A 27,533-nucleotide genomic window follows, 5' to 3' on the forward strand; every position below is an offset into this window, starting at 1 on the left:
TTTGATATTCAGCTAATAGTTCTCTATTTTCTACATTCATCCACGTTTCGGTAAGTGCAATAATATCTATTTTTTCTGTGCAGACAAGAGCATTTAATTCGTTAATTTTATTTCTTAGACTTCTACTGTTAGTGTAATATACCCTAAGTGAATTGTTATTTTGCGGACCTTCTCTTTCCCTGATCGTTTTGCCAATTCCTTTCTCCCACAAACACATACTTTTATTACCTCCTTCCTCCAAATCAATTCCCATACCTCTATCTACTAACAGTTTAAACCCAAACAAACACCTCTAACCACTTCTTCTAGCGAGTTCGCAACAGCAACAACCCCAGTAAATATATATATTATAAACAACAGAGGTCCCAGGACAGAGCCTTGAGGCACTCCACTTACAACATTTTCCCACTCTGACTTGATTCCATTTATACTAACTCTCTGTTTCCTTTGGTATAGCCATGCCCTAATCCAGCTTAATACAGCACCCCCAATACCATGAGACTCTATCTTTTTAATCAGTCTTTCATGTGGCACTGTATCAAAAGCTTTGCTAAAGTCAAGGTATACAACATCGCAATCCTTACCACTATCAACTGCCTCAACAATGCTAGAATAAAAAGATAACAAATTTGTTAAACATGAACGGCCATTTATAAAACCATGTTGCGACTCAATTATTAATTTATGTTTTTCAAGATGAAGACGAATTTTATTTGCTATTATAGATTCGAGTAACTTTCCCACAATAGACGTTAGGCTAATTGGTCGATAGTTAGACGCAAGTGATCTATCTCCTTTCTTAAAAACTGGTATCACATTAGCAACTTTCCAAAACTCTGGCACTCTGCCTGACTCTATTGATTTATTAAATATGGTTGACAGTGGGTCACAAAGCTCCTCTTTGCATTCTTTAAGCACCCTAGCAAACACTTCATCCGGCCCTGGGGATTTGTTTGGTTTGAGTTTTACTATTTGTTTAAGAACATCCTCCCTGGTAACTGCTAAACTCGTCAACCTGTCCTCGTCCCCACCCACATAGACTTGTTCGGCTGAAGGCATATTGTTAAGTTCCTCTTTAGTAAATACAGATACACTCTGATACACTCTTTCCATAACACAAATGGTAGTGTTTGGCATAGATGCAAGATGCGGGTGCAAGCCAGAGTACAAGCCAGAGTGCAAGCCAGAGTACAAGCCAGAGTACAAGTCAGAGTGCAAGCCAGAGTACAAGCCAGAGTGCAAGCCAGAGTACAAGCCAGAGTACAAGTCAGAGTGCAAGCCAGAGTGCAAGCCAGAGTACAAACCAGAGTGCAAGTCAGAGTGCAAGCCAGAGTATAAGCCAGAGTATAAGCCAGAGTGCAAGCCAGAGTACAAGCCAGGGTGCAAGCCAGAGTCCAAGCCAGAGTACAAGCCAGAGTGCAAGTCAGAGTACAAGCCAGAGTACATGCCAGAGTACAAGCCAGGGTGCAAGCCAGAGTGCAAGCCAGGGTGCAAGCCAGAGTAAAAGCCAGGGTGCAAGCCAGAGTAAAAGCCAGAGTACAAGCCAGAGTAAAAGCCAGAGTAAAAGTCAGAGTGCAAGCCACAGTACAAACCAGAGTGCAAGCCAGAGTACAAGTCAGAGTACAAGCCAGAGTACATGCCAGAGTACAAGCTAGGGTGCAAGCCAGAGTACAAGCCAGAGTACAAGCCAGAGTGCAAGCCAGAGTACAAGCCAGAGTGCAAGCCAGAGTACAAACCAGAGTGCAAGCCAGAGTGCAAGCCAGAGTACAAGCCAGGGTGCAAGCCAGAGTACAAGCCAGAGTACAAGCCAGGGTACAAGCCAGGGTGCAAGCCATAGTACAAGCCAGAGTGCAAGCCAGAGTACAAGCCAGGGTGCAAGCCAGAGTACAAGCCAGAGTACAAGCCAGGGTGCAAGCCAGAGTACAAGCCAGGGTTCAAGCCAGAGTACAAGCCAGAGTACAAGCCAGGGTGCAAGCCAGAGTACAAGCCATAGTACAAGCCAGAGTACAAGCCATAGTACAAGCCAGAGTGCAAGCCAGAGTACAAGCCAGGGTGCAAGCCAGAGTACAAGCCATAGTACAAGCCAGAGTACAAGCCAGAGTACAAGCCAGGGTGCAAGCCAGAGTACAAGCCATAGTACAAGCCAGAGTACAAGCCAGGGTGCAAGCCAGAGTACAAGCCATAGTACAAGCCAGAGTAAAAGCCAGAGTGCAAGCCAGAGTAAAAGCCAGAGTGCAAGCCAGAGTACAAGCCAGAGTAAAAGCCAGAGTGGATGCCAGAGTACAATCCAGGGTGCAAGCCAGAGTAAAAGCCAGAGTGCAAGCCAGAGTACAAGCCAGAGTACACTGTGTGAAGCCCGGGTTAGGCTCAGGAACCCCCAGAACATTCAGTTGATTCCCAGGATGCATTGCTTTTGACCATGTCGTGGTGTAGTGGTCTAGGGCGTGCGCTTGCGGGTACTCAGAACAAAGGTTCGAATCCTCGTCATGGCTCGTACCGATTTTCTCATAGCCCTTATCTTTACCATTACCATTAACATAAAATTAATGTAACTACTAACATTACCATTAACATAACCACTACCTTAACTGTTAATATAACCTTTACTATAATCATTATTATTACAATTAAAATAACCGTTATACTAATTAAATAATCTTAACCTTTAAGATAACGATTAAGGTAACTTTACTATTAATAGTGCCATAACCAGTTCACCTTTACCATTAACCAGTTCACCTTAACCATTAACTAGTTCACCTTAACCATTAACTAGTTCACCTTAACCATTAACCAGTTCATCCTACCATTAACCAGTTCACCTTAACCATTAACCAGTTCACCTTAACCATTAACTAGTTCACCTTAACCATTAACCAGTTCACCTTAACCATTAACCAGTTCACCTTAACCATTAACTAGTTCACCTTAACCATTAACTAGTTCACCTTAACCATTAACCAGTTCACCTTAACCATTAACCAGTTCACCTTAACCATTAACCAGTTCACCTTAACCATTAACTAGTTCACCTTAACCATTAACTAGTTCACCTTAACCATTAACTAGTTCACCTTAACCATTAACCAGTTCATCCTACCATTAACCAGTTCACCTTAACCATTAACCAGTTCACCTTAACCATTAACCAGTTCACCTTAACTAGTTCACCTTAACCATTAACTAGTTCACCTTAACCATTAACCAGTTCATCCTACCATTAACCAGTTCACCTTAACCATTAACCAGTTTATCCTACCATTAACCAATTCACCTTAACCATTAACCAGTTCATCCTACCATTAACCAGTTCACCTTAACCATTAACTAGTTCACCTTAACCATTAACCAGTTCACCTTAACCATTAACCAGTTCACCTTAACCATTAACTAGTTCACCTTAACCATTAACCAGTTCACCTTAACTATTAACCAGTTCACCTTAACCATTAACTAGTTCACCTTAACCATTAACTAGTTCACCTTAACCATTAACTAGTTCACCTTAACCATTAACTAGTTCACCTTAACCATTAACCAGTTCATCCTACCATTAACCAGTTCACCTTAACCATTAACCAGTTTATCCTACCATTAACCAGTTCACCTTAACCATTAACCAGTTCATCCTACCATTAACCAGTTCACCTTAACCATTAACCAGTTTATCCTACCATTAACCAGTTCACCTTAACCATTAACCAGTTCATCCTACCATTAACTAGTTCACCTTAACCATTATCCAGGGTCACGTACCTGAAGGAAGGCGCGGCTTGCCAGAACAATAATTACCATCGTTTATTTCTGAATAATTAAAGTATTAATTGCTTTGATAGGCAGTTGGTGCGGGTTGTTAACACACTGCAGGAAGGCAGCGTGTAGCATCACAGATGCTTGGGTAACATCACTGTCGTAAACACCTCTCCATATGGCTTGTTTGGCGGCGTGAAGGACGTTCGGGTGTGGACGTAACTGGCCAGATCTGCCTCACTCACAGCTGTGTAACGACGCTTCTGCACAGCTGTGTGTGAGATGAGCTTTGCACAGGTGAGCTCATAGATGAAGGAGGGATCTTTGCTTCGCACAGTTGAGGGTCAGCTCACACCAGTCTCCCTAGACACTTGGCTGAGTACGGTAAGAGCAGGTCGTCACTACTTAGCTGTTTGTGTATATTGGTGCTGCTGAAATGTATGAAAGGTATCATTCTCCTAACGAAACTCTAGTACTTATGAGGGAACTCTAAGCTCCCGAGGAAGCTTCATGTCTCAGAGAGCTCTGGTTGTCCAAAGTGAGCCTAGATTCTGTTGAGGGCCCTCTTGTTCTCACGCGGAACCTCTGGTTCTTCTGAAGGAGCTTTGGTTCTCTTGAGGGGAGCTTTTGTTCTCTTGAAAGGAGTTTTTGTTATCCACAGGGATCTCTTGTTCTCTTCAGGGATCTTTGGTTCTCTTGAGGGATCTGTGGTTCTCCTCTGGTATCTCTGGTTCTCCTGAGGGATCTCTGGTTCTCCTGAGGGATCCCTCTGGGTCTCCTGAGGGATCTCTGGTTCTCCTGAGGGATCTCTGGTTCTCCTGAGGGATCTCTGGTTCTCATTAGGGATCTCTGGTTCTCCTGAGGGATCTCTGGTTCTCCTGAGGGATCTCTGGTTCTCCTCTGGGATCTCTGGTTCTCCTGAGGGATCTCTGGGTTTCCTTTGGGATCTCTGGTTCTCATAAGGGATCTCTGGGTCTCCTGAGGGTTCTCTGGTTCTCCTCTTGGATCTCTGGTTCTCCTGAGGGAACTCTGGTTCTCTTGAGGGATCTCTGGGTCTCCTGAGGGATCTCTGGTTCTCCTGAGGGATCTCTGGTTCTCCTGAGGGATCTCTGGTTCTCCTGAGGGATCTCTGGTTCTCCTGAGGGATCTCTAGTTCTCCTGAAGGATCTCTGGTTCTCCTGAGGGATCTCTGGTTCTCCTCTGGGATCTTTGGTTCTCCTTTGGGATCTCTGGGTTTCCTTTGGGATCTCTGGTTCTCCTGAGGGATCTCTGGGTCTCCTGAGGGTTCTCTGGTTCTCCTCTTGGATCTCTGGTTCTCTTGAGGGATCTCTGGTTCTCCTGAGGGATCTCTGGGTCTCCTGAGGGTTCTCTGGTACTCCTCTTGGATCTCTGGTTCTCCTGAGGGATCTCTGGTTCTCTTGAGGGATCTCTGGGTCTCCTGAGGGATCTCTGGTTCTCCTGAGGGATCTCTGGTTCTCCTGAGGGATCTCTGGTTCTCCTCTGGTATCTCTGGTTCTCCTGAGGGATCTCTGGTTCTCCTCTGGGATCTCTGGTTCTCCTGAGGGATCTCTGGTTCTCTTGAGGGATCTCTGGGTCTCCTGAGGGATCTCTGGTTCTCCTGAGGGATCTCTGGTTCTCCTGAGGGATCTCTGGTTCTCCTGAGGGATCTCTGGTTCTCCTGAGGGATCTCTGGTTCTCCTGAGGGATCTCTGGTTCTCCTCTGGTATCTCTGGTTCTCCTGAGGGATCTCTGGTTCTCCTCTGGGATCTCTGGTTCTCCTGAGGGATCTCTGGTTCTCTTGAGGGATCTCTGGTTCCCCTGAGAGTCTCTGGTTCTCCTCCTGGATCTCTAGTTCTCCTGAGGGATCTCTGGTTCTCCTGAGGGTTATCTGGGTCTCCTCTGGGATCTCTTGTTCTCCTGAGGGATCTCTGGTTCTCCTCTGGGATCTCTGGTTCTCCTGAGGGATCTCTGGTTTTCCTCTGGGATCTCTGGCTCTCCTGAGGGTTATCTGGGTCTCCTCTGGGATATCTGGTTCTCCTGAGGAATCTCTGGTTCTCCTCTGGGATCTCTGGGTCTCCTAAGGAATCTCTGGTTCTACTGAGGGATCTCTGGTTCTCCTGAAGGATCTCTAGTTCTCCAGAGGGAGCTCTCGTTCTTCTGATGGAGGTATATGTATGCAAAGAGGAGCTTTGTGACCCACTGTCAACCATATTTAATAAATCAATAGAGTCAGGCAGAGTGCCAGAGTTTTGGAAAGTTGCTAATGTGATACCAGTTTTTAAGAAAGGAGATAGATCACTTGCGTCTAACTATCGACCAATTAGCCTAACGTCTATTGTGGGAAAGTTACTCGAATCTATAATAGCAAATAAAATTCGTCTTCATCTTGAAAAACATAAATTAATAATTGAGTCGCAACATGGTTTTATAAATGGCCGTTCATGTTTAACAAATTTGTTATCTTTTTATTCTAGCATAGTTGAGGCAGTTGATAGTGGTAAGGATTGTGATGTTGTGTACCTTGACTTTAGCAAAGCTTTTGATACAGTGCCACATGATACAGGGGGCCTCGTAGCCTGGTAGATAGCGCGCAGGATTCGTAATTCTGTGGCGCGGGTTCGATTCCCGCACGAGGCAGAAACAAATGGGCAAAGTTTCTTTCACCCTGAATGCCCTTGTTACCTAGCAGTAAATAGGTACCTGGGAGTTAGTCAGCTGTAACGGGCTGCTTCCTGGTGTGTGTGTGTGTGTGGTATGGAAAAAAAAAATGTAGTTAGTAAACAGTTGATTGACAGTTGAGAGGCGGGCCGAAAGAGCAAAGCTCAACCCCCGTAAAAACACAACTAGTAAACACAACTAGTAAACACATGAAAGACTGATTAAAAAGATAGAGGCTCATGGTATTGGGGGTGCTATATTAACTTGGATTAGGGCATGGCTATACCAAAGGAAACAGAGTTAGTATAAATGGAGTCAAGTCAGAGTGGGAAAATGTTGTAAGTGGAGTGCCTCAGGGCTCTGTCCTGGGCCCTCTGTTGTTTATAATATATATAAATGATTTAGATTCAGGTTTGAGTAGCAACATTTGCAAATTTGCCGATGATACGAAAATCGGTAGGGAAATTAATTCGGAGGAGGACTCACTATCACTTCAAGTTGATCTAGATAGGGTTTTGAAATGGTCAAATGATTGGCAGATGCAGTTTAATGCTGATAAATGTAAAGTTCTGAGGTTAGGTAATGATGATAGAGTAACAAGATACGAGCTAGATGGTGTTGAGATTGCGAAGTCGGATTGCGAAAGGGATCTGGGAGTTATGATTAGTAAGAATTTAAAACAAAAGGATCAATGCATAAATGTTCGTAATAAGGCAAATCGGACACTTGGATTTATTAATCGCAGCGTTAGTAACAAGACACCTGGTGTGGTTCTCAAGCTATATCTTGCTCTAGTTAGGCCCCATTTAGATTTTGCAGTTCAGTTTTGGTCGCCATATTATAGAATGGATATAAATTCACTTGAACGTGTCCAGCGTAGGATGACTAAGTTAATTCCCCAAATTAGAAATCTTTCATATGAAGAAAGATTAACAAAGCTTAAGTTGCATTCACTGGAAACGCGAAGAGTTAGGGGTGACATCATAGAGGTTTACAAGTGGGTGAATGGACATAACAAAGGGGATATTAATAGGGTATTAAAAGTATCAACACAAGACAGAACACGAAACAATGGGTATAAATTGGATAAGTTTAGATTTAGGAAAGACTTGGGTAAATACTGGTTCAGTAACAGGGTTGTTGTTTTGTGGAACCAATTGCCGCGTAACATTGTGGAGGTGGGGTCCCTCGATTGTTTCAAGCATGGTTTGGACAAGTATATGAGTGGGATTGGGTGGTTATAAATAGGAGCTGCCTCGTATGGGCCAACAGGCCTTCTGCAGTTACCTTTGTTCTTATGTTCTTATGTTCTTATATGGTTCTCACGGGGGAGCTCAGGATTCTCCTTAAAGAGCTTTGGGTCTCCTGAGGGAGATTACATTGTGGTGTAAGGGGCTCTGTTTCACCTGAGGAAACTTGTAGTCTCGTGATTGATGGACCTACCTTGACCTTGAGGTTACTTTGAGGTGCTTCCGGGGCTTAGCGTCCCCGCGGCCCGGTCGTCGACCAGGCCTCCTGGTTGCTGGACTGATGAACCAGGCTGTTGGACGCGGCTGCTCGCAGCCTGACGTATGAGTCACAGCCTGGTTGATCAAGTATCCTTTGGAGGTGCTTATCCAGTTCTCTCTTGAACACTGTGAGGGGTCGGCCAGTTATGCCCCTTATGTGTAGCGGTAGCGTGTTGAACAGTCTCGGGCCTCTGATGTTGATAGAGTTCTCTCTCAGAGTACCTGTTGCACCTCTGCTTTTCGACGGGGGTATTCTGCACATCCTGCCATGTCTTCTGGTCTCATGTGATATTTCTGTGTGCAGGTTTGGGACCAGCCCCTCTAATATTTTTCACGTGTAAATTATTATGTATCTCTCCCGCCTGCGCTCAAGGGAGTACAGATTTAGGCTCTTTAGTCGGTCCCAATAGTTTATATGTTTTACTGAGTGGATTCTAGCAGTAAAGGATCTCTGCACGTTCTCCAGGTCAGCAATTTCTCCAGCTTTGAAAGGGGCTGTCCTCTGGTTCTCCTCAGTACACTCACATTAGTTCTCCTTGGCGTAGCTCTGGTTCTTCTGAGGTGTGCTCCGGTTGCCCTGAGGGAAATCCCTGAGGGGAGCCCTGAGGGAAGCTCTGAAGGGAAGCTCGTGAAGGGAGCCCTGGTTCTTCTGAGGGAAGTTCTGATTCTCCTTAGGAGGCTGTGATTCTCCTGAGGAAGCTTTAAATCTCTACAGGGAGCTTTGTATCTCATGAGAGAGCTATGGTTCTCCAGAGGGAACTCTGGTCCTGAAGGAGCTTTGGCTCTTCCTGAGGTGAGCCTTGGTTCTCCTGAGGGAGCGCTAATTTTCTCGAGGGAGCTCTAACCTATCAAACCCAGTACCAGATATTATCTTCTTTGGAGACTTCAATCTACCCGTTTAAAATGGAGAATAGTAAACAATAACATTACAGTAGGAAATCAACCGGGAAATAACCAACCACAGGTCAGAGAACTACTGAGATTATGTGACAAATTTTCGCTCAGTCAGCAGATTACAGAGCCAACTCGGAACGAAAACACGCTGGACCTGATATTCACGAACAATGATGAGCTAATCAGAGACATTCCTGTCTCAGACACTACGTACTCGGACCACAAGCTCACTGAAGTGCAAACTAACATTAATAACGTTAGTAGACCCAGGAGAAACAACAAGCGAGAAGGGTTATTCAATAAATTCAATTTTAATAATATAAGGATACACCGAGAGAAAATAAACAGGAAACTTACAAACGTTCAATGGGAAAATATTCTAAGTAATAAAAATCCTACACAAGGAATAGATAAACTGACTTCTGAAGCATATGAAATCTGTCTGAAACATGTTCCTTTCAGGAATGCCAGAAAGAGGTTCAATGTAGAAAGAGAACGCAGACGACATTACAAAAGAAGGAAGAAATTAACGGAAATGCTTAAGCAGACACGACTTTCCATACAAAGAAGGAATAATTTAAACAGGGAGATTGAAGAAATCGAACAGAGACTGAAGCATTCATATCAGACTGAAGAAAGGCAACTAGAACAGAAAGCAATTCAAGAAAGAAAGAAAAACCCAAAATATTTCTTCACATACGCTAAATCAAAAGCAAAAACCACTACCAGTATTGGACCTATTCGAATTAGTGAAGGTTCATACACTGAGGATGACAAAGAAATTAGCGAAATCCTAAAAAAGCAGTATGAAGACATGTTTAGCACTCTGGTACACAGTATGAAAGTGGAAGATCCGGACAACTTTATGCATGATATCCAAACCCCTGTAAATATAACTGATATCAACACGAGCGTAACAGATTTTGAAAGAGAAATGGACAATATGCAAATGCACTCAGCCCCGGGTCCAGACTCATGGAAATCAATATTTATAAAGAACTGCAAAGTGCCAGTAGCACAGGCACTCAGTATAGTGGAGGAAGAGCTTGGACACGGGGAAAATACCAGATGCGATTAAAGCAGCAGACATAGCCCCTATACATAAGGGAGGTAGCTAAGCATTCAGAAAGAATTATAGACCAGTTGCGCTAACGTCCCACATAATAAAGGTATTTGAGAGAGTGATCAGGAGTCAGGTCACAAGTTTCATGGAAACCAATGACCTCCACAATCCAGGCCAACATGGATTTAGAGCAGGAAGATCATGCCTCTCACAGCTACTTGACCATTACGACAAAATCACTGAGGCATTAGAAGAAAAAGAGAATGCTGATGTTGTATACACAGACTTTGCATAGGCATTCGACAGATGTGACCATAGAGTGATAGCACACAAAATGAGATCAATGGGAATAACTGGTAAAGTAGGACGCTGGATACTCATTTCCTGTCGATTAGAACACAAAGAGTAACAGTCAATCAAATAAAATCGAGTCCAAGCGCAGTTAAAAGCTCTGTATCTCAAGGTAGAGTCATTGCACCACTGCTGGTCCTTATTCTCATATCAGATATAGACAAAAATGCAAGTCACCGCTTTGTGTCATCCTTTGCAGATGACACAAAAATCAGCATGAAAATTACCCCTGTTGAAGACATTGAAAAACTACAAGCAGATATTAACAAAGTTTTCGACTGAGCAGCATAAAATAACATGATGTTTAGCAGTGATAAATTACATGTACTCAGGCACGGCAAAAATGCGGATCTGAAACATAATACAGGGTACAAAACACAATCAAATGTACCCATAGTAGGAAAACCGCATGTCAAGGATTTGCGAATAATGATGTCCGACGACCTAACGTTTAGGGAGCATAACCAAGCAAATATTGCGTCAGCCAGAAAAATGATAGGATGGATTACGAGAACTTTCAAATCCAGGGATCCCATCACAATGGTTGTACTCTTCAATTCACTTGTGTTGTCCCGTCTCGAGTACTACTCAGTACTCACTTCCCCCTTCAGAGTAGGAGAGATTGCTGAAATAGAGAGAATCTAGAGAACATATACGGCACGCTTAGACGCGATAAAGCACCTAAATTATTGGGGTCGTCTCAAAGCTCCCCAAATGTACTCATTAGAAAGGAGACGAGAGAAATACCAAATAATATATTCATGGAAAATACTGGAGGGTCAGGTCCCAAATCTACACAGTAAAATAACAACATACTGGAGTGAACGATATGGAAGAAAATGCAGAATAGAACCAGTGAAGAACAGAGGTGCCATAGGCACAATCAAAGAACACTGTATAAACATCAGAGGTCCGCGGTTGTTCAACGTCCTACCAGCGAGCATCAGAAATATTGCCGGAACAACCGTGGACATTTTCTAGAGAAAACTAGACTTTTTTCTAAAAAAAGGGCTGGACCAACCGGGCTGTGGTGGATATGTGGGCCTGTGGGCCGCACCAAGCAACAGCCTAGTAGACCAAACTAACAAGTCAAGCCTGGCCTCGGGCCGGGCTTGGGGAGTAGAGGAACTCCCAGAACTATCAAGCAGGAATTAATTATCACAAGGGAGCTCTCGCTCTCTGAGGACGCTCTAGTTCTTATGAGGGGACTCTACTTCTAATGAGGGGGACTCTAGCTCTCTCGAGGGATCTCCGTTCTCCTGTCGCAGCATTGATTCTCTTGACGGGAGTTCCCATAGTCCTCAGGGGAGCTGCATTTCTTCTGAGCGAGTTCTCGTTCTCTCGGCGGAGCTGTGGTTATACTGAGGCAGCTCTGGTATGCTGAGATGAGAGAAGCTCTGGTACGCTGAGGTGAGAGAAGCTCTGGTTCTCCTAAAGCAGCTCATGTTCTCCATAGGGATCTACGGTTCTCCTGAGTGGGCTCTGGCTTTTATCATGGAGCTATGGTTCTCCTGGGGCAAGCTATGTTTTTCATGATTGTATATCTGGTTCTCCTGAATTAGCTCTTGCTCTCCTGTGAGAGCCTTGGTTCTCCTTAGGATGCTCTGATCTCCAGAGGTGGCTCTTGTTCTCCCGACGGAGCTCTGATACGCCTGAAGGCGCTCTAGTTATCTTGAGGGAGCTCTAGTTCTCCAGAGGGAGCTCTGATTTTCTTGTGTTAGCTCTAGTTCTCCAGATGAAACACTAGTTCACCTTAGGCAGCTCTAGTTCTCCATATAGAGCTCTATTTCTCATGAGCGTACTCTGTTTTTCCAGATGGAGCCCTAGTTCTCCTGAGGGTACCCTATTTTTATAGATGAAGCATTAATTCCCCTGTGAGAGCTCTCCTTCTCCTGTGGGAGCTCTTCTTCTCCTGTGAGAGCTCTCCTTCTCCTGTGGGAGCTCTCCTCCTGTGAGAGATCTCCTTCCCTGTGGGAGCTCTCCTTCCCCAGTGGGAGCTCTCCTTCCCCTGTGGGAGCTCTCCTTCCCTGTGGGAGCTCTCCTTCCCCTGTGGGAGCTCTCCTTCCCTGTGGGAGCTCTCCTTCCCCTGTGGGAGCTCTCCTTCCCAGTGGGAGCTCTCTTTCTCCTGTGGGAGCTCTCCTTCCTCTGTGGGAGCTCTCCTTCCCCTGTGGGAGCTCTCCTTCCCCTGTGGGAGCTCTCCTTCCCCTGTGGGAGCTCTCCTTCCCCTGTGGGAGCTCTCCTTCCCCTGTGGGAGCTCTCGTTCTCCTGTGGGAGCTCTCCTTCCCCTGTGGGAGCTCTCCTTCCCCTGTGGGAGCTCTCCTTCCCCTGTGGGAGCTCTCCTTCCCCTGTGGGAGCTCTCCTTCCCCTGTGGGAGCTCTCCTTCCCCTGTGGGAGCTCTCCTTCCCCTGTGGGAGCTCTCCTTCCCCTGTGGGAGCTCTCCTTCTCCTGTGGGAGCTCTCCTTCCCCTGTGGGAGCTCTCCTTCCCCCTGTGGGAGCTCTCCTTCCCCTGTGGGAGCTCTCTCCTCCTGTGGGAGCTCTCCTTCCCCCCGTGGGAGCTCTCCTTCCCCTGTGGGAGCTCTCCTTCTCCTTTGGGAGCTCTCCTTCCCCTGTGGGAGCTCTCCTTCCCCTGTGGGAGCTCTCCTTCCCCTGTGGGAGCTCTCCTTCTCCTTTGGGAGCTCTCCTTCCCCTGTGGGAGCTCTCCTTCCCCTGTGGGATCTCTCCTTCTCCTGTGGGATCTCTCCTTCCTCTGTGGGAGCTCTCCTTCCCCTGTGGGAGCTCTCCTTCTCTTGTAGGAGCTCTCCTTCCCCTGTGGGAGCTCTCCTTCTCCTGTGGGAGCTCTCCTTCCCCTGTGGGAGCTCTCCTTCCCCTGTGGGAGCTCTCCTTCTCCTGTGGGAGCTCTCCTTCCTCTGTGGGAGCTCTCCTTCCCCTGTGGGATCTCTCCTTCCCCTGTGGGAGCTCTCCTTCCCCTGTGGGAGCTCTCCTTCTCCTGTGGGAGCTCTCCTTCCTCTGTGGGAGCTCTCCTTCCCCTGTGGGAGCTCTCCTTCCCCTGTGGGAGCTCTCCTTCTCCCGTGGGAGCTCTCCTTCCTCTGTGGGAGCTCTCCTCCTGTGGGAGCTCTCCTTCCTCTGTGGGAGCTCTCCTTCCCTTGTGGGATCTCTCCTCCTGTGGGAGCTCTCCTTCTCCTGTGGGAGCTCTCCTTCCCCTGTGGGAGCTCTCCTTTTCCTGTGGGAGCTCTCCTTCCTCTGTGGGAGCTCTCCTTCCCCTGTGGGATCTCTCCTTCTCCTGTGGGAACTCTCCTCCTGTGAAAGTTCTCCTTCTCTTGTAGGAGCTCTCCTTCTCCTATGGGAGCTTTCCTCCCCCTGTTTGAGCTTCGGTTCTATGGAGGGAGTTCCGGTTCTCGTTAGGGAGCTCTGGTTCTCCTGTTGCATGTCTGCTTCTTCTGAGGGAGCTCTGGTTTTCTTAACGGAGGTCTGGTTCTCTTGAGGGCGTTCTGGATCTCCTGAGGAAGATCTGGTTCTCCTGAGATAGTTCTGGTTCTCCTGAAGGAGGTCTGGTTCTCTTGAGAGAGCTCTGGTTGTCCCGAGGGAGCTCTGGTTCTCCTGAGAGAGCTCTGGTTCTCCTGAAGGAGGTCTGGTTCTCTTGAGAGAGCTCTGGTTCTCCTAAGGGAAGTCTGGTTCTCCCAAGGGAGCTTTGGTTCTCTTGAGGGGATGTCTGATTTTTGTGAGGTGAGTTCCAATTGCCTTAAGGATATTTTTTTTTGTGTTCTGTTGAGTGGAATTCTGGTTTCCCCGAGAGGAAGCTCTAATTCTTATGAGGGGAGATATAGGTCTCCTAAGAACAGCTGTTGTTCTTATGAGGGGAGATATAGGTCTCCTAAGAACAGCTGTTGTTCTTATGAGGGGAGATATAGGTCTCCTAAGAACAGCTGTTGTTCTTATGAGGGGAGATATAGGTCTCCTAAGAACAGCTGTTGTTCTTATGAGGGGAGATATAGGTCTCCTAAGAACAGCTGTTGTTCTTATGAGGGGAGATATAGGTCTCCTAAGAACAGCTGTTGTTCTTATGAGGGGAGATATAGGTCTCCTAAGAACAGCTGTTGTTCTTATGAGGGGAGATATAGGTCTCCTAAGAACAGCTGTTGTTCCCTTCCTCACAGAAACCAATAATTGTTAGCCAGAGTGTTCTCTTATTATATTTCATTAACCAAATAATATTTCAGTATTGATATATATTATATATTTTAGAGAAGGTGTTGAATATATTAAACTTTTCTCGTCCATTTTTCTAAATACTGAAGAAAAGACATAAAGATGTGAATATTATATATCCAGTGTAACAGTATAGTTATAATACATATTAACAATATATGTCATAACGTAACCACTGAAGTAAGTGCAGTTATGTGACTTATTATGTGTTGTTTCTTACATGAAAATCCACTGTAGCAGGTGTAGTTATATGACATATAGTTACTGTCCGTTCTCGCACTTGCTTATAGTCAATATCGGCTTATTTAATAAGTGCATATGTGACATACTAATTGATTTTGAATATTTTAGTTTACCTTGAAAAGCTTCATAGAAAACACCGATCTCAACTAACCTTCTTAGTGTGTTAAGATAAGGATTTTATTGCTTCTTAATTACAATTATTACTTAACCTATACCGTTGAAACTACGCAGGACAGTGCCTGCGTAGTTTCTTATATGGAAATAAGAAGGAATTAAAACATATTTCAGAAGTTTTCTCCAATATAGGAAATAACCTGTTTAGGAAACTGGCTATACCGGTAGTGATGTTGCTGTGACGTTGTAGTGATGTTGTGATGTTGTTGTGATGTTGTTGTGAAGTTGTGATGTTATTGTGATGTTGTGAAATTGTTGTGATTTTGATGTTGTGATGTGATGCTGTTGTAATGTTGATGTGATCTTGATGTGACGTTGTAGTGATGCTGTGATGTGTTTGTGATGTGATATTGTTGTGATCTTGTTGTGATGTTGTAGTGATGATGTGACGTGATGTTGTAATGTTGCTGTGATGTTGTAGTGATGTTGTGGTGTTGTAGTGATGTTGTTGTGATGTTGTTGTAATAGTATTGTGATGTTGTTGTGATGTTGTGATGTTATAATGAAGTTGTTGTGATGTTGTTGTGGTGTTATAGTGATGTTGTTGTGATGTTGTAGTGATTTTGTGTTCTTGTTGTGATGTTGTAGTGATGTTGTGATGTTGTTGTGATGTTGTAGTGATGTTGTGATCTTCTTGTGATGTTGTAGTGATGTTGTGATGTTGTTGTGATGTTGTAATGATGTTGTGATCTTCTTGTGATGTTGTAGTGATGTTGTAGTGATGTTGTGATGTTGTTGTGATGTTGTTGTGATGTTGTAGTGATGTTGTAGTGATGTGATGTTTTTGTGATGTTGTAGTAATGTTATTGTGATGTTGTGATTTTGTTGTGTTGTTGTTTTGATGTTGTAATGTTGTGATCTTGTTGTGATGTTATAGTGATGTTGTAGTGATGTTGTTGTGATGTTGTGATCTTGTTGTGATGCTGTTGTGTTGTTATGATGCTGATGTGATGTTGTGAGGTTGTAGTGATGTTGTAATGTTGCTGTGATGTTTAATGTTGTTGTGATGTTGTGTTTTTGTTGTGATGTTATTGTGATGTGATATTTTTGTGATGTTATTGTTATGTTGTGATCTTTTTGTGTTGATGTAGTGATGCAGTTGTAGTGATGATGTTTTGATATCGTTGTGATGCTGTTGTGATGTTGTTGTGACGTTGTAGTGATGTTGTAATGTTGTGATATTGTTGTGATGTTGTTGTTGTTGTGATGTGATGTTGTGTTGTTGTGATGTTGTAGTGATGTTATTGTGATGTTGTTGTGACGTTGTTTGTGAAGTTGTAATGATGTTGTAATGTTGAGTTGTTGTGATGTTTGTGTTGTGATGTTGTAGTGATGTTGTAGTTATGTTGTGATATTATTGTGATATTGTGTCCTGTACAGGCAGGTGAGGATCATGGCGGGATTGAACTTGTTGACTCTCCTGGTGATGGCGGTTGTCTTTGGCACTCAAGCGCTGGGTGAGTACATGCTGATGTGCCGCTGGCACTCAAGCACTGGGTGAGTACATGCTGATGTGCCGCTGGCACTCAAGCACTGGGTGAGTACATGCTGATGTGCCGCTGGCACTCAAGCGCTGGGTGAGTACATGCTGATGTGCCGCTGGCACTCAAGCACTGGGTGAGTACATGCTGATGTGCCGCTGGCACTCAAGCACTGGGTGAGTACATGCTGATGTGCCGCTGGCACTCAAGCACTGGGTGAGTACATGCTGATGTGCCGCTGGCACTCAAGCGCTGGGTGAGGATATGCTGATTTGCCGTGTGGGAAAATCTGGCTCCAAAATATTAATAATAATTATCATAAATTATTCGACGGACATAAATTATTCGACGGACATTAGAAAAAGGAAATAAAATTGGAGAACCAGTGCCTATGGATCTCTTATTAGCAATGTAACTGAAATCTAATAATATAGAATAATGAAATGTAGTTTACTGTAAATATAGAGCCAAATCCCTCCACACACTTTGGGGGGTTAATTAGTACAGAGAAATTAATTAATTTCAAGTACAAAATAATGAGATGTTTATGCGCATCATATATAAATCTCATGGATAAATAATAATAGACATATGTTATTAATATATCAATTGATACTACTTAAAAATAACTACAAACAACATTGACAGCTTAGCTGTAAGTTTAAAGAGTAGTACGCATCCCGTAGGCTCCTAAACTCATCACCGTGCAACCTGCTAGAATGGGTTACTCCGGGAACACGTGATCGTCGTGAAAGATATCATCTCGCTTGTGTTGGTACTCCAGCTGAAAGACGATTCACATGTAAAATCTATTTGAGAATATATCATTTCTCAAGTATTCATAGGAAATTAATGTGAATAGCTGAGAGGGAAAGCGACTCACAGGTTTGGTGTTGTGGTCCCGCATCCTAACGACACATTGTCCTATATAAAAAGTTTAATGCAGCTACAAAAAACGAAATAAGGAACAAACTAATGTGTCAATCATGGTGTCTGTGAAGTAATGAAGCTGCCTCGTCTTGCTGGTGTCCGTAGGAACATGGATGGCTCTCTATGAAGACGATTGTTTGGTCAGCTTCCAGACACTCTCCTCAAAATATGGCGTCGCTTGGCGTTCTCTTCTTTTTCTCGGGCTAGCATGCGCATGCGCAGTCGTGCTACGGCGCATTTAATATTTTCTATGTTTTATTTAATTTCCCGAATTAATAGTACGAAGGTGTATCAGAAACTGTATAGAATTATTAGTCTTTTTGACACAAAAAAAAATTCTCATTTCTTAATAATTAGATAAACGTTGCTCAATATGAGAAAGTGCTGGATATAAATTCCGTTATATGTGAATGCTGGATGACAATTCGAAATTACATAAATTATTTCCTGCTAATAAACAATATTACTTAAAACGAAGATAAACTTTTTATCAGCTTTAATTCGCTGAGCATATTCGTGACAATATGATTAGAAAATAATAATTCTCATTAAAGAATGTGAAATAAAGAGAACCTAAAGCAATTATCTTTCAACATGTGAGCTGATGCAACTGACTAAAATTTCTGGGGAAATGACGAGCTATTGCTCGTTAATAAACTAAACTCATTATGGCTAAGCAATGTGTTAGTAGAGCTAATAAATTATATTAAAGTGTAAGAATGGTTCCTTAAAGTACTGAATATTAGTAATAAAGTGTTTAAAATTTCCAACATGCTGCTGGCACTCAAGTGCTTGGTGAGTACATGCTGATGTTAGAAAAATCAGTGTACACTTGGTGTTGGATTGAGGACTCTCAACCTCATCAACGTTATTACAATACATTACACACCAACCTTCACGTAGAGTATAGTTTACCCGTGAGGTGATGAGGTAAACCCAGTAGCCGGGTGTACCTCATGTTGTTAATTAGTGCCAGATCTGTTGTTAGTGAGAATAGCCAGACCTGTTGTTAGTGATAGTTGCCAGATCTGTTGTTAGTGAGAGTTGCCAGATCTGTTGTTAGTGATAGTTGCCAGATCTGTTGTTAGTGAGAGTTGCCAGATCTGTTGTTAGTGAGAGTTGCCAGATCTGTTGTTAGTGAGAATAGCCAGACCTGTTGTTAGTGATAGTTGCCACATCTGTTGTTAGTGAGAGTTGCCAGATCTGTTGTCAGTGAGAGTTGCCAGATCTGTTGTTAGTGAGAGTTGCCAGATCTGTTGTTAGTGAGAGTTGCCAGATCTGTTGTTAGTGAGAATAGCCAGACCTGTTGTTAGTGATAGTTGCCACATCTGTTGTTAGTGAGAGTTGCCAGATCTGTTGTTAGTGAGAGTTGCCAGATCTGTTGTTAGTGAGAGTTGCCAGATCTGTTGTTAGTGAGAGTTGCCAGATCTGTTGTTATTGAGAGTTGCCAGATCTGTTGTTAGTGAGAGTTGCCAGATCTGTTGTTAGTGAGAGTTGCCAGATCTGTTGTTAGTGAGAGTTGCCAGATCTGTTGTTAGTGAGAGTTGCCAGATCTGTTGTTAGTGAGAGTTGCCAGATCTGTTGTTAATGAGAGTTGCCAGATCTGTTGTTAGTGAGAGTTGCCAGATCTGTTGTTAGTGAGAGTTGCCAGATCTGTTGTTAGTGAGAAAAGCCAGATCTGTTGTTAGTGAGAGTTGCCAGATCTGTTGTTAGTGAGAGTTGCCAGATCTGTTGTTAGTGAGAGTTGCCAGATCTGTTGTTAGTGAGAGTTGCCAGATCTGTTGTTAGTGAGAAAAGCCAGATCTGTTGTTAGTGAGAGTTGCCAGATCTGTTGTTAGTGAGAGTTGCCAGATCTGTTGTCAGTGAGAGTAGCCAGACCTGTTGTTAGTGAGAGTAGCCAGACCTGTTGTTAGTGAGAGTTGCCAGATCTGTTGTTAGTGAGAGTTGCCAGATCTGTTGTCAGTGAGAGTAGCCAGACCTGTTGTTAGTGAGAGTAGCCAGACCTGTTGTTAGTGAGAGTTGCCAGATCTGTTGTTAGTGAGAGTTGCCAGATCTGTTGTCAGTGAGAGTAGCCAGACCTGTTGTTAGTGAGAGTAGCCAGACCTGTTGTTAGTGAGAGTTGCCAGATCTGTTGTTAGTGAGAGTTGCCAGATCTGTTGTCAGTGAGAGTAGCCAGACCTGTTGTTAGTGAGAGTAGCCAGACCTGTTGTTAGTGAGAGTTGCCAGATCTGTTGTTAGTGAGAGTTGCCAGATCTGTTGTCAGTGAGAGTAGCCAGACCTGTTGTTAGTGAGAGTAGCCAGACCTGTTGTTAGTGAGAGTAGCCAGACCTGCTGTTAGAGTACAAAGACCTCCTAGTATTGAGAGTGGACTGTTCTGTAGCTAATGAGAGATCTCCACATTTTTATCATCATACAACTGAAGATGCTTAATGCTGCCACATGATAATATTCAGTAGGTCTGTTATAAATATTAAAATTGCTGATTGATAAGACTTGAAGCACATTCTAGCACCAATCAATATGTTGTGACAGCTGCGTGCGTCCCTGTTCCGGCCTGCGACCAGATGAAGAAGCCGCCTGACGCAGGGTGCTCCCGCTTCACCTTCAAAGGTGAGGCAACTCCTCTCTTCATGTCCACGGCACCTACAATGGTTTGTACACTTTCAAGCATCTACTTCTTCCCCCCATTACACCACTTTCAAAAAGTTAATGGACCCCAAGTATTTTCAGAATTCAGCCGAACAAAATGAAAAAAGAACATAAAACGTCAGTTCTTCAAAAATATGTATACACATTTTTGTCATTAGAAGAACGTAAATTTCTTAATTTTTAAAACATGAATGAAATCATTTAAATTCATGCTCTGACGTGGAGAAATATAACAAGGAGTTACTTGGTCATCTGTGACAACAACCAGAACGTGTGAGTACGTCACTAGGGTACCTGGCCCTTCATACGTCACTAGGGTGCCTGGCCCTTCATACGTCACTAGGGTACCTGGCCCTTCATACGTCACTAGGGTACCTGGCCCTTCATACGTCACTAGGGTACCTGGCCCTTCATACGTCACTAGGGTGCCTGGCCCTTCATACGTCACTAGGGTGCCTGGCCCTTCATACGTCACTAGGGTACCTGGCCCTTCATACGTCACTAGGGTACCTGGCCCTTCATACGTCACTAGGGTACCTGGCCCTTCATACGTCACTAGGGTGCCTGGCCCTTCATACGTCACTAGGGTACCTGGCCCTTCATACGTCACTAGGGTACCTGGCCCTTCATACGTCACTAGGGTACCTGGCCCTTCATACGTCACTAGGGTACCTGGCCCTTCATACGTCACTAGGGTGCCTGGCCCTTCATACGTCACTAGGGTACCTGGCCTTTCATACGTCACTAGGGTGCCTGGCCCTTCATACGTCACTAGGGTACCTGGCCCTTCATACGTCACTAGGGTACCTGGCCCTTCATACGTCACTAGGGTACCTGGCCCTTCATACGTCACTAGGGTACCTGGCCCTTCATACGTCACTAGGGTACCTGGCCCTTCATACGTCACTAGGGTGCCTGGCCCTTCATACGTCACTAGGGTACCTGGCCCTTCATACGTCACTAGGGTGCCTGGCCCTTCATACGTCACTAGGGTGCCTGGCCCTTCATACGTCACTAGGGTACCTGGCCCTTCATACGTCACTAGGGTGCCTGGCCCTTCATACGTCACTAGGGTACCTGGCCCTTCATACGTCACTAGGGTGCCTGGCCCTTCATACGTCACTAGGGTACCTGGCCCTTCATACGTCACTAGGGTGCCTGGCCCTTCATACACTAGGGTACCTGGCCCTTCATACGTCACTAGGGTACCTGCCCTTCATACGTCACTAGGGTGCCTGGCCCTTCATACGTCACTAGGGTACCTGGCCCTTCATACGTCACTAGGGTGCCTGGCCCTTCATACGTCACTAGGGTACCTGGCCCTTCATACGTCACTAGGGTGCCTGGCCCTTCATACGTCACTAGGGCACCTGGCCCTTCATACGTCACTAGGGTGCCTGGCCCTTCATACACTAGGGTGCCTGGCCCTTCATACACTAGGGTACCTGGCCCTTCATACGTCACTAGGGTGCCTGGCCCTTCATACGTCACTAGGGTGCCTGGCCCTTCATACACTAGGGTGCCTGGCCCTTCATACGTCACTAGGGTGCCTGGCCCTTCATACGTCACTAGGGTACCTGGCCCTTCATACGTCACTAGGGTGCCTGGCCCTTCATACACTAGGGTGCCTGGCCCTTCATACACTAGGGTACCTGGCCCTTCATACGTCACTAGGATGCCTGGCCCTTCATACGTCACTAGGGTGCCTGGCCCTTCATACGTCACTAGGGTGCCTGGCCCTTCTTACGTCACTAGGGTGCCTGGCCCTTCATACACTAGGGTACCTGGACCTTCATACACTAGGGTACCTGGCCCTTCATACGTCACTAGGGTGCCTGGCCCTTCATACGTCACTAGGGTGCCTGGCCCTTCATACACTAGGGTGCCTGGCCCTTCATACACTAGGGTACCTGGCCCTTCATACGTCACTAGGGTGCCTGGCCCTTCATACACTAGGGTGCCTGGCTCTTCATACGTCACTAGGGTACCTGGCCCTTCATACGTCACTAGGGTGCCTGGCCCTTCATACACTAGGGTGCCTGGCCCTTCATACACTAGGGTACCTGGCCCTTCATACGTCACTAGGATGCCTGGCCCTTCATACGTCACTAGGGTGCCTGGCCCTTCATACGTCACTAGGGTGCCTGGCCCTTCATACGTCACTAGGGTGCCTGGCCCTTCATACACTAGGGTACCTGGCCTTTCATACAATAGGGTACCTGGCCCTTCATACGTCACTAGGGTGCCTGGCCCTTCATACGTCACTAGGGTGCCTGGCCCTTCATACACTAGGGTGCCTGGCCCTTCATACACTAGGGTACCTGGCCCTTCATACGTCACTAGGATGCCTGGCCCTTCATACACTAGGGTGCCTGGCTCTTCATACGTCACTGGGGTGCCTGGCCCTTCATACGTCACTAGGGTGAATGGCCCTTCATACGTCACTAGGGTGCCTGGCCCTTCATACACTAGGGTACCTGGCCCTTCATACACTAGGGTACCTGGCCCTTCATACGTCACTAGGGTGCCTGGCCCTTCATACGTCACTAGGGTGCCTGGCCCTTCATACACTAGGGTACCTGGCCCTTCATACACTAGGGTACCTGGCCCTTCATACACTAGGGTGCCTGGCCCTTCATACACTAGGGTACCTGGCCCTTCATACACTAGGGTGCCTGGCCCTTCATACACTAGGGTGCCTGGCCCTTCATACACTAGGGTACCTGGCCCTTCATACGTCACTAGGGTGCCTGGCCCTTCATACACTAGGGTACCTGGCCCTTCATACACTAGGGTACCTGGCCCTTCATACGTCACTAGGGTGCCTGGCCCTTCATACGTCACTAGGGTGCCTGGCCCTTCATACACTAGGGTACCTGGCCCTTCATACACTAGGGTACCTGGCCCTTCATACACTAGGGTGCCTGGCCCTTCATACACTAGGGTACCTGGCCCTTCATACACTAGGGTGCCTGGCCCTTCATACACTAGGGTGCCTGGCCCTTCATACACTAGGGTACCTGGCCCTTCATACGTCACTAGGGTGCCTGGCCCTTCATACACTAGGGTACCTGGCCCTTCATACGTCACTAGGGTGCCTGGCCCTTCATACGTCACTAGGGTACCTGGCCCTTCATACGTCACTAGGGTGCCTGGCCCTTCATACGTCACTAGGGTGCCTGGCCCTTCATACGTCACTAGGGTGCCTGGCCCTTCATACGTCACTAGGGTGCCTGGCCCTTCATACACTAGGGTGCCTGGCCCTTCATACGTCACTAGGGTGCCTGGCCCTTCATACGTCACTAGGGTACCTGGCCCTTCATACGTCACTAGGGTGCCTGGCCCTTCATACACTAGGGTGCCTGGCCCTTCATACACTAGGGTACCTGGCCCTTCATACGTCACTAGGATGCCTGGCCCTTCATACGTCACTAGGGTGCCTGGCCCTTCATACGTCACTAGGGTGCCTGGCCCTTCTTACGTCACTAGGGTGCCTGGCCCTTCATACACTAGGGTACCTGGACCTTCATACACTAGGGTACCTGGCCCTTCATACGTCACTAGGGTGCCTGGCCCTTCATACGTCACTAGGGTGCCTGGCCCTTCATACACTAGGGTGCCTGGCCCTTCATACACTAGGGTACCTGGCCCTTCATACGTCACTAGGGTGCCTGGCCCTTCATACACTAGGGTGCCTGGCTCTTCATACGTCACTAGGGTACCTGGCCCTTCATACGTCACTAGGGTGCCTGGCCCTTCATACACTAGGGTGCCTGGCCCTTCATACACTAGGGTACCTGGCCCTTCATACGTCACTAGGATGCCTGGCCCTTCATACGTCACTAGGGTGCCTGGCCCTTCATACGTCACTAGGGTGCCTGGCCCTTCATACGTCACTAGGGTGCCTGGCCCTTCATACACTAGGGTACCTGGCCTTTCATACACTAGGGTACCTGGCCCTTCATACGTCACTAGGGTGCCTGGCCCTTCATACGTCACTAGGGTGCCTGGCCCTTCATACACTAGGGTGCCTGGCCCTTCATACACTAGGGTACCTGGCCCTTCATACGTCACTAGGATGCCTGGCCCTTCATACACTAGGGTGCCTGGCTCTTCATACGTCACTGGGGTGCCTGGCCCTTCATACGTCACTAGGGTGAATGGCCCTTCATACGTCACTAGGGTGCCTGGCCCTTCATACACTAGGGTACCTGGCCCTTCATACACTAGGGTACCTGGCCCTTCATACGTCACTAGGGTGCCTGGCCCTTCATACGTCACTAGGGTGCCTGGCCCTTCATACACTAGGGTACCTGGCCCTTCATACACTAGGGTACCTGGCCCTTCATACACTAGGGTGCCTGGCCCTTCATACACTAGGGTACCTGGCCCTTCATACACTAGGGTGCCTGGCCCTTCATACACTAGGGTGCCTGGCCCTTCATACACTAGGGTACCTGGCCCTTCATACGTCACTAGGGTGCCTGGCCCTTCATACACTAGGGTACCTGGCCCTTCATACACTAGGGTACCTGGCCCTTCATACGTCACTAGGGTGCCTGGCCCTTCATACGTCACTAGGGTGCCTGGCCCTTCATACACTAGGGTACCTGGCCCTTCATACACTAGGGTACCTGGCCCTTCATACACTAGGGTGCCTGGCCCTTCATACACTAGGGTACCTGGCCCTTCATACACTAGGGTGCCTGGCCCTTCATACACTAGGGTGCCTGGCCCTTCATACACTAGGGTACCTGGCCCTTCATACGTCACTAGGGTGCCTGGCCCTTCATACACTAGGGTACCTGGCCCTTCATACGTCACTAGGGTGCCTGGCCCTTCATACGTCACTAGGGTACCTGGCCCTTCATACGTCACTAGGGTGCCTGGCCCTTCATACGTCACTAGGGTGCCTGGCCCTTCATACGTCACTAGGGTGCCTGGCCCTTCATACACTAGGGTGCCTGGCCCTTCATACACTAGGGTACCTGGCCCTTCATACACTAGGGTACCTGGCCCTTCATACGTCACTAGGGTGCCTGGCCCTTCATACGTCACTAGGGTGCCTGGCCCTTCATACGTCACTAGGGTGCCTGGCCCTTCATACGTCACTAGGGTACCTGGCCCTTCATAAGTCACTAGGGTGCCTGGCCCTTCATACGTCACTAGGGTACCTGGCCCTTCATACGTCACTAGGGTGCCTGGCCCTTCATACACTAGGGTGCCTGGCCCTTCATACACTAGGGAACCTGGCCCTTCATGCGTCACTAGGGTGCCTGGCCCTTCATACGTCACTAGGGTGCCTGGCCCTTCATACGTCACTAGGGTGCCTGGCCCTTCATACGTCACTAGGGTGACTGGCCCTTCATATGTTACTAGGGTACCTGGCCCTTCATACGTCACTAGGGTACCTGGCCCTTCATACGTCACTAGGGTACCCGGCCCTTCATACGTCACTAGGGTACCTGGCCCCTCATACGTCACTAGGGTACCTAGCCCTTCATACGTCACTAGGGTACCTGGCCCTTCATACGTCACTAGGGTGCCTGGCCCTTCTTACGTCACTAGGTTACCTGGCCCTTCATACGTCACTAGGGTGCCTGGCCCTTCATACGTCACTAGGGTACCTGGCCCTTCATACGTCACTAGGGTACCTGGCCCTTCATACGTCACTAGGGTACCTGGCCCTTCATACGTCACTAGGGTACCTGGCCCTTCATACGTCACTAGGGTGCCTGGCCCTTCTTACGTCACTAGGGCACCTGGCCCTTCATACGTCACTAGGGTGCCTGGCCATTCATACGTCACTAGGGTACCTGACCCTTCATACGTCACTAGGGTACCTAGCCCTTCATACGTCACTAGGGTACCTGGCCCTTCATACGTCACTAGGGTACCTGGCCCTTCATACACAAGGGTGCCTGGACCTTCATACGTCACTAGGGTGCCTGGCCCTTCATACGTCACTAGGATGCCTGGCCCTTCATACGTCACTAGGGTGCCTGACCCTTCATACGTCACTAGGGTGCCTGGCCCTTCATACACTCTTGTACCTGGCCCTTCATACACTAAGGTACCTGGCCCTTCATACACTAGGGTACCTGGCCCTTCATACACTAGGGTACATGGCCCTTCATACACTAGGGTGCCTGGCCCTTCATACACTAGGGTACCTGGCCCTACATACACTAGGGTGCCTGGCCCTTCATACACTAGGGTGCCTGGCACTTCATACACTAAGGTGCCTGACCCTTCATACACTAGGGTGCCTGGCCCTTCATACACTAGGGTACCTGGCCCTTCATACACTAGGGTGCCTGGCTCTTCATACACTAGGGTACCTGGCCCTTCATACACTAGGGTACCTGGCCCTTCATACACTAGGGTGCCTGCGCTGGCCCTTCATACACTAGGGTGCCTGGCCCTTCATACACTAGGGTACCTGGCCCTTCATACACTAGGGTGCCTGGCCCTTCATACACTAGGGTACCTGGCCCTTCATACACTAGGGTACCTGGCCCTTCATACACTAGGGTGCCTGGCCCTTCATACACTAGGGTACCTGGCCCTTCATACACTAGGGTCCCTGGCTCTTCATACACTAGGGTGCCTGGCGCTTCATACACTAGGGTACCTGGCATTTCATACACTAGGGTGCCTGGCCCTTCATACGCTAGGGTACCTGGCCCTTCATACACTAGGGTGCCTGGCCCTTCATACACTAATGTACCTGGCCCTTCATACACTAGGGTGCCTGGCCCTTCATACACTAGGGTGCCTGGCCCTTCATACACTAGGGTGCCTGGCCCTTCATACACTAAGGTACCTGGCCCTTCATACACTAGGGTACCTGGCCCTTCATACACTAGGGTGCCTGGCCCTTCATACACTAGGGTACCTGGCCCTTCATACACTAGGGTGCCTCGCCCTTCATAAACTAGGGTGCCTGGCCCTTCATACACTAGGGTGCCTGGCCCTTCATACTCTAGGGTACCTGGCCCTTCATACACTAGGGTACCTGGCCCTTCATACACTAGGGTACCTGGCTCTTCATACACTAGGGTACCTGGCCCTTTATACACTAGGGTGCCTGGCCCTTCATACAATAGGGTGCCTGGCCCTTCATACACTAAGGTACCTGGCCCTTCATACACTAGGGTACCTGGCCCTTCATACACTAGGGTGCCTGGCCCTTCATACACTAGGGTACCTGGCCCTTCATACACTAGGGTACCTGGCCCTTCATACAGTAGGGTGCCTGGCCCTTCATACACTAGGGTGCCTGGCCCTTCATTCACTAGGGTACCTGGCCCTTCATACACTTGGGTACCTGGCCCTTTATACACTAGGGTGCCTGGCCCTTCATACACTAGGGTGCCTGGCCCTTCATACACTAAGGTACCTGGCCCTTCATACACTAGGGTACCTGGCACTTCATACACTAGGGTACCTGGCACTTCATACACTAAGGTACCTGGCCCTTCATACACTAGGGTACCTGGCACTTCATACACTAGGGTGCCTGGCCCTTCATACACTAGGGTGCCTGGCCCTTCATACACTAGGGTACCTGGCCCTTCATACACTAGGGTGCCTGGCCCTTCATACACTAGGGTACCTGGCCCT

At 47.3% G+C, this 27,533-nt stretch overlaps 2 protein-coding genes across 2 annotated transcripts in view; one reads left to right on the plus strand and one right to left on the minus strand.

Annotated features, from left to right (window-relative positions):
• Positions 1 to 4,058: 4,058 nt before the first annotated feature.
• LOC123762223 (uncharacterized) overlaps positions 4,059 to 27,533 on the plus strand; it is a 188,596-nt gene continuing 165,121 nt past the window's right edge. The window contains exons 1-3 of the mRNA XM_069332537.1: positions 4,059 to 4,134; positions 16,228 to 16,304; positions 19,791 to 19,868. Of these exons, the coding sequence (XP_069188638.1) occupies positions 16,241 to 16,304; positions 19,791 to 19,868 (142 nt within the window). The 5' untranslated portion in view covers positions 4,059 to 4,134; positions 16,228 to 16,240. The remainder of the gene's footprint in view (positions 4,135 to 16,227; positions 16,305 to 19,790; positions 19,869 to 27,533) is intronic.
• Positions 4,295 to 12,018, minus strand: LOC138369227 (involucrin-like). The gene is made up of 2 exons (XM_069332168.1): positions 11,977 to 12,018; positions 4,295 to 5,827 (listed from the first exon to the last, which is right to left on the minus strand). Exons 1-2 carry the CDS (start codon positions 12,016 to 12,018, stop codon positions 4,295 to 4,297), a joined length of 1,575 nt encoding a protein of 524 aa, XP_069188269.1.

The sequence above is a fragment of the Procambarus clarkii genome, chromosome 27 (genome assembly GCF_040958095.1).
Source record: "Procambarus clarkii isolate CNS0578487 chromosome 27, FALCON_Pclarkii_2.0, whole genome shotgun sequence".
Lineage (NCBI taxonomy): Eukaryota > Metazoa > Arthropoda > Malacostraca > Decapoda > Cambaridae > Procambarus > Procambarus clarkii.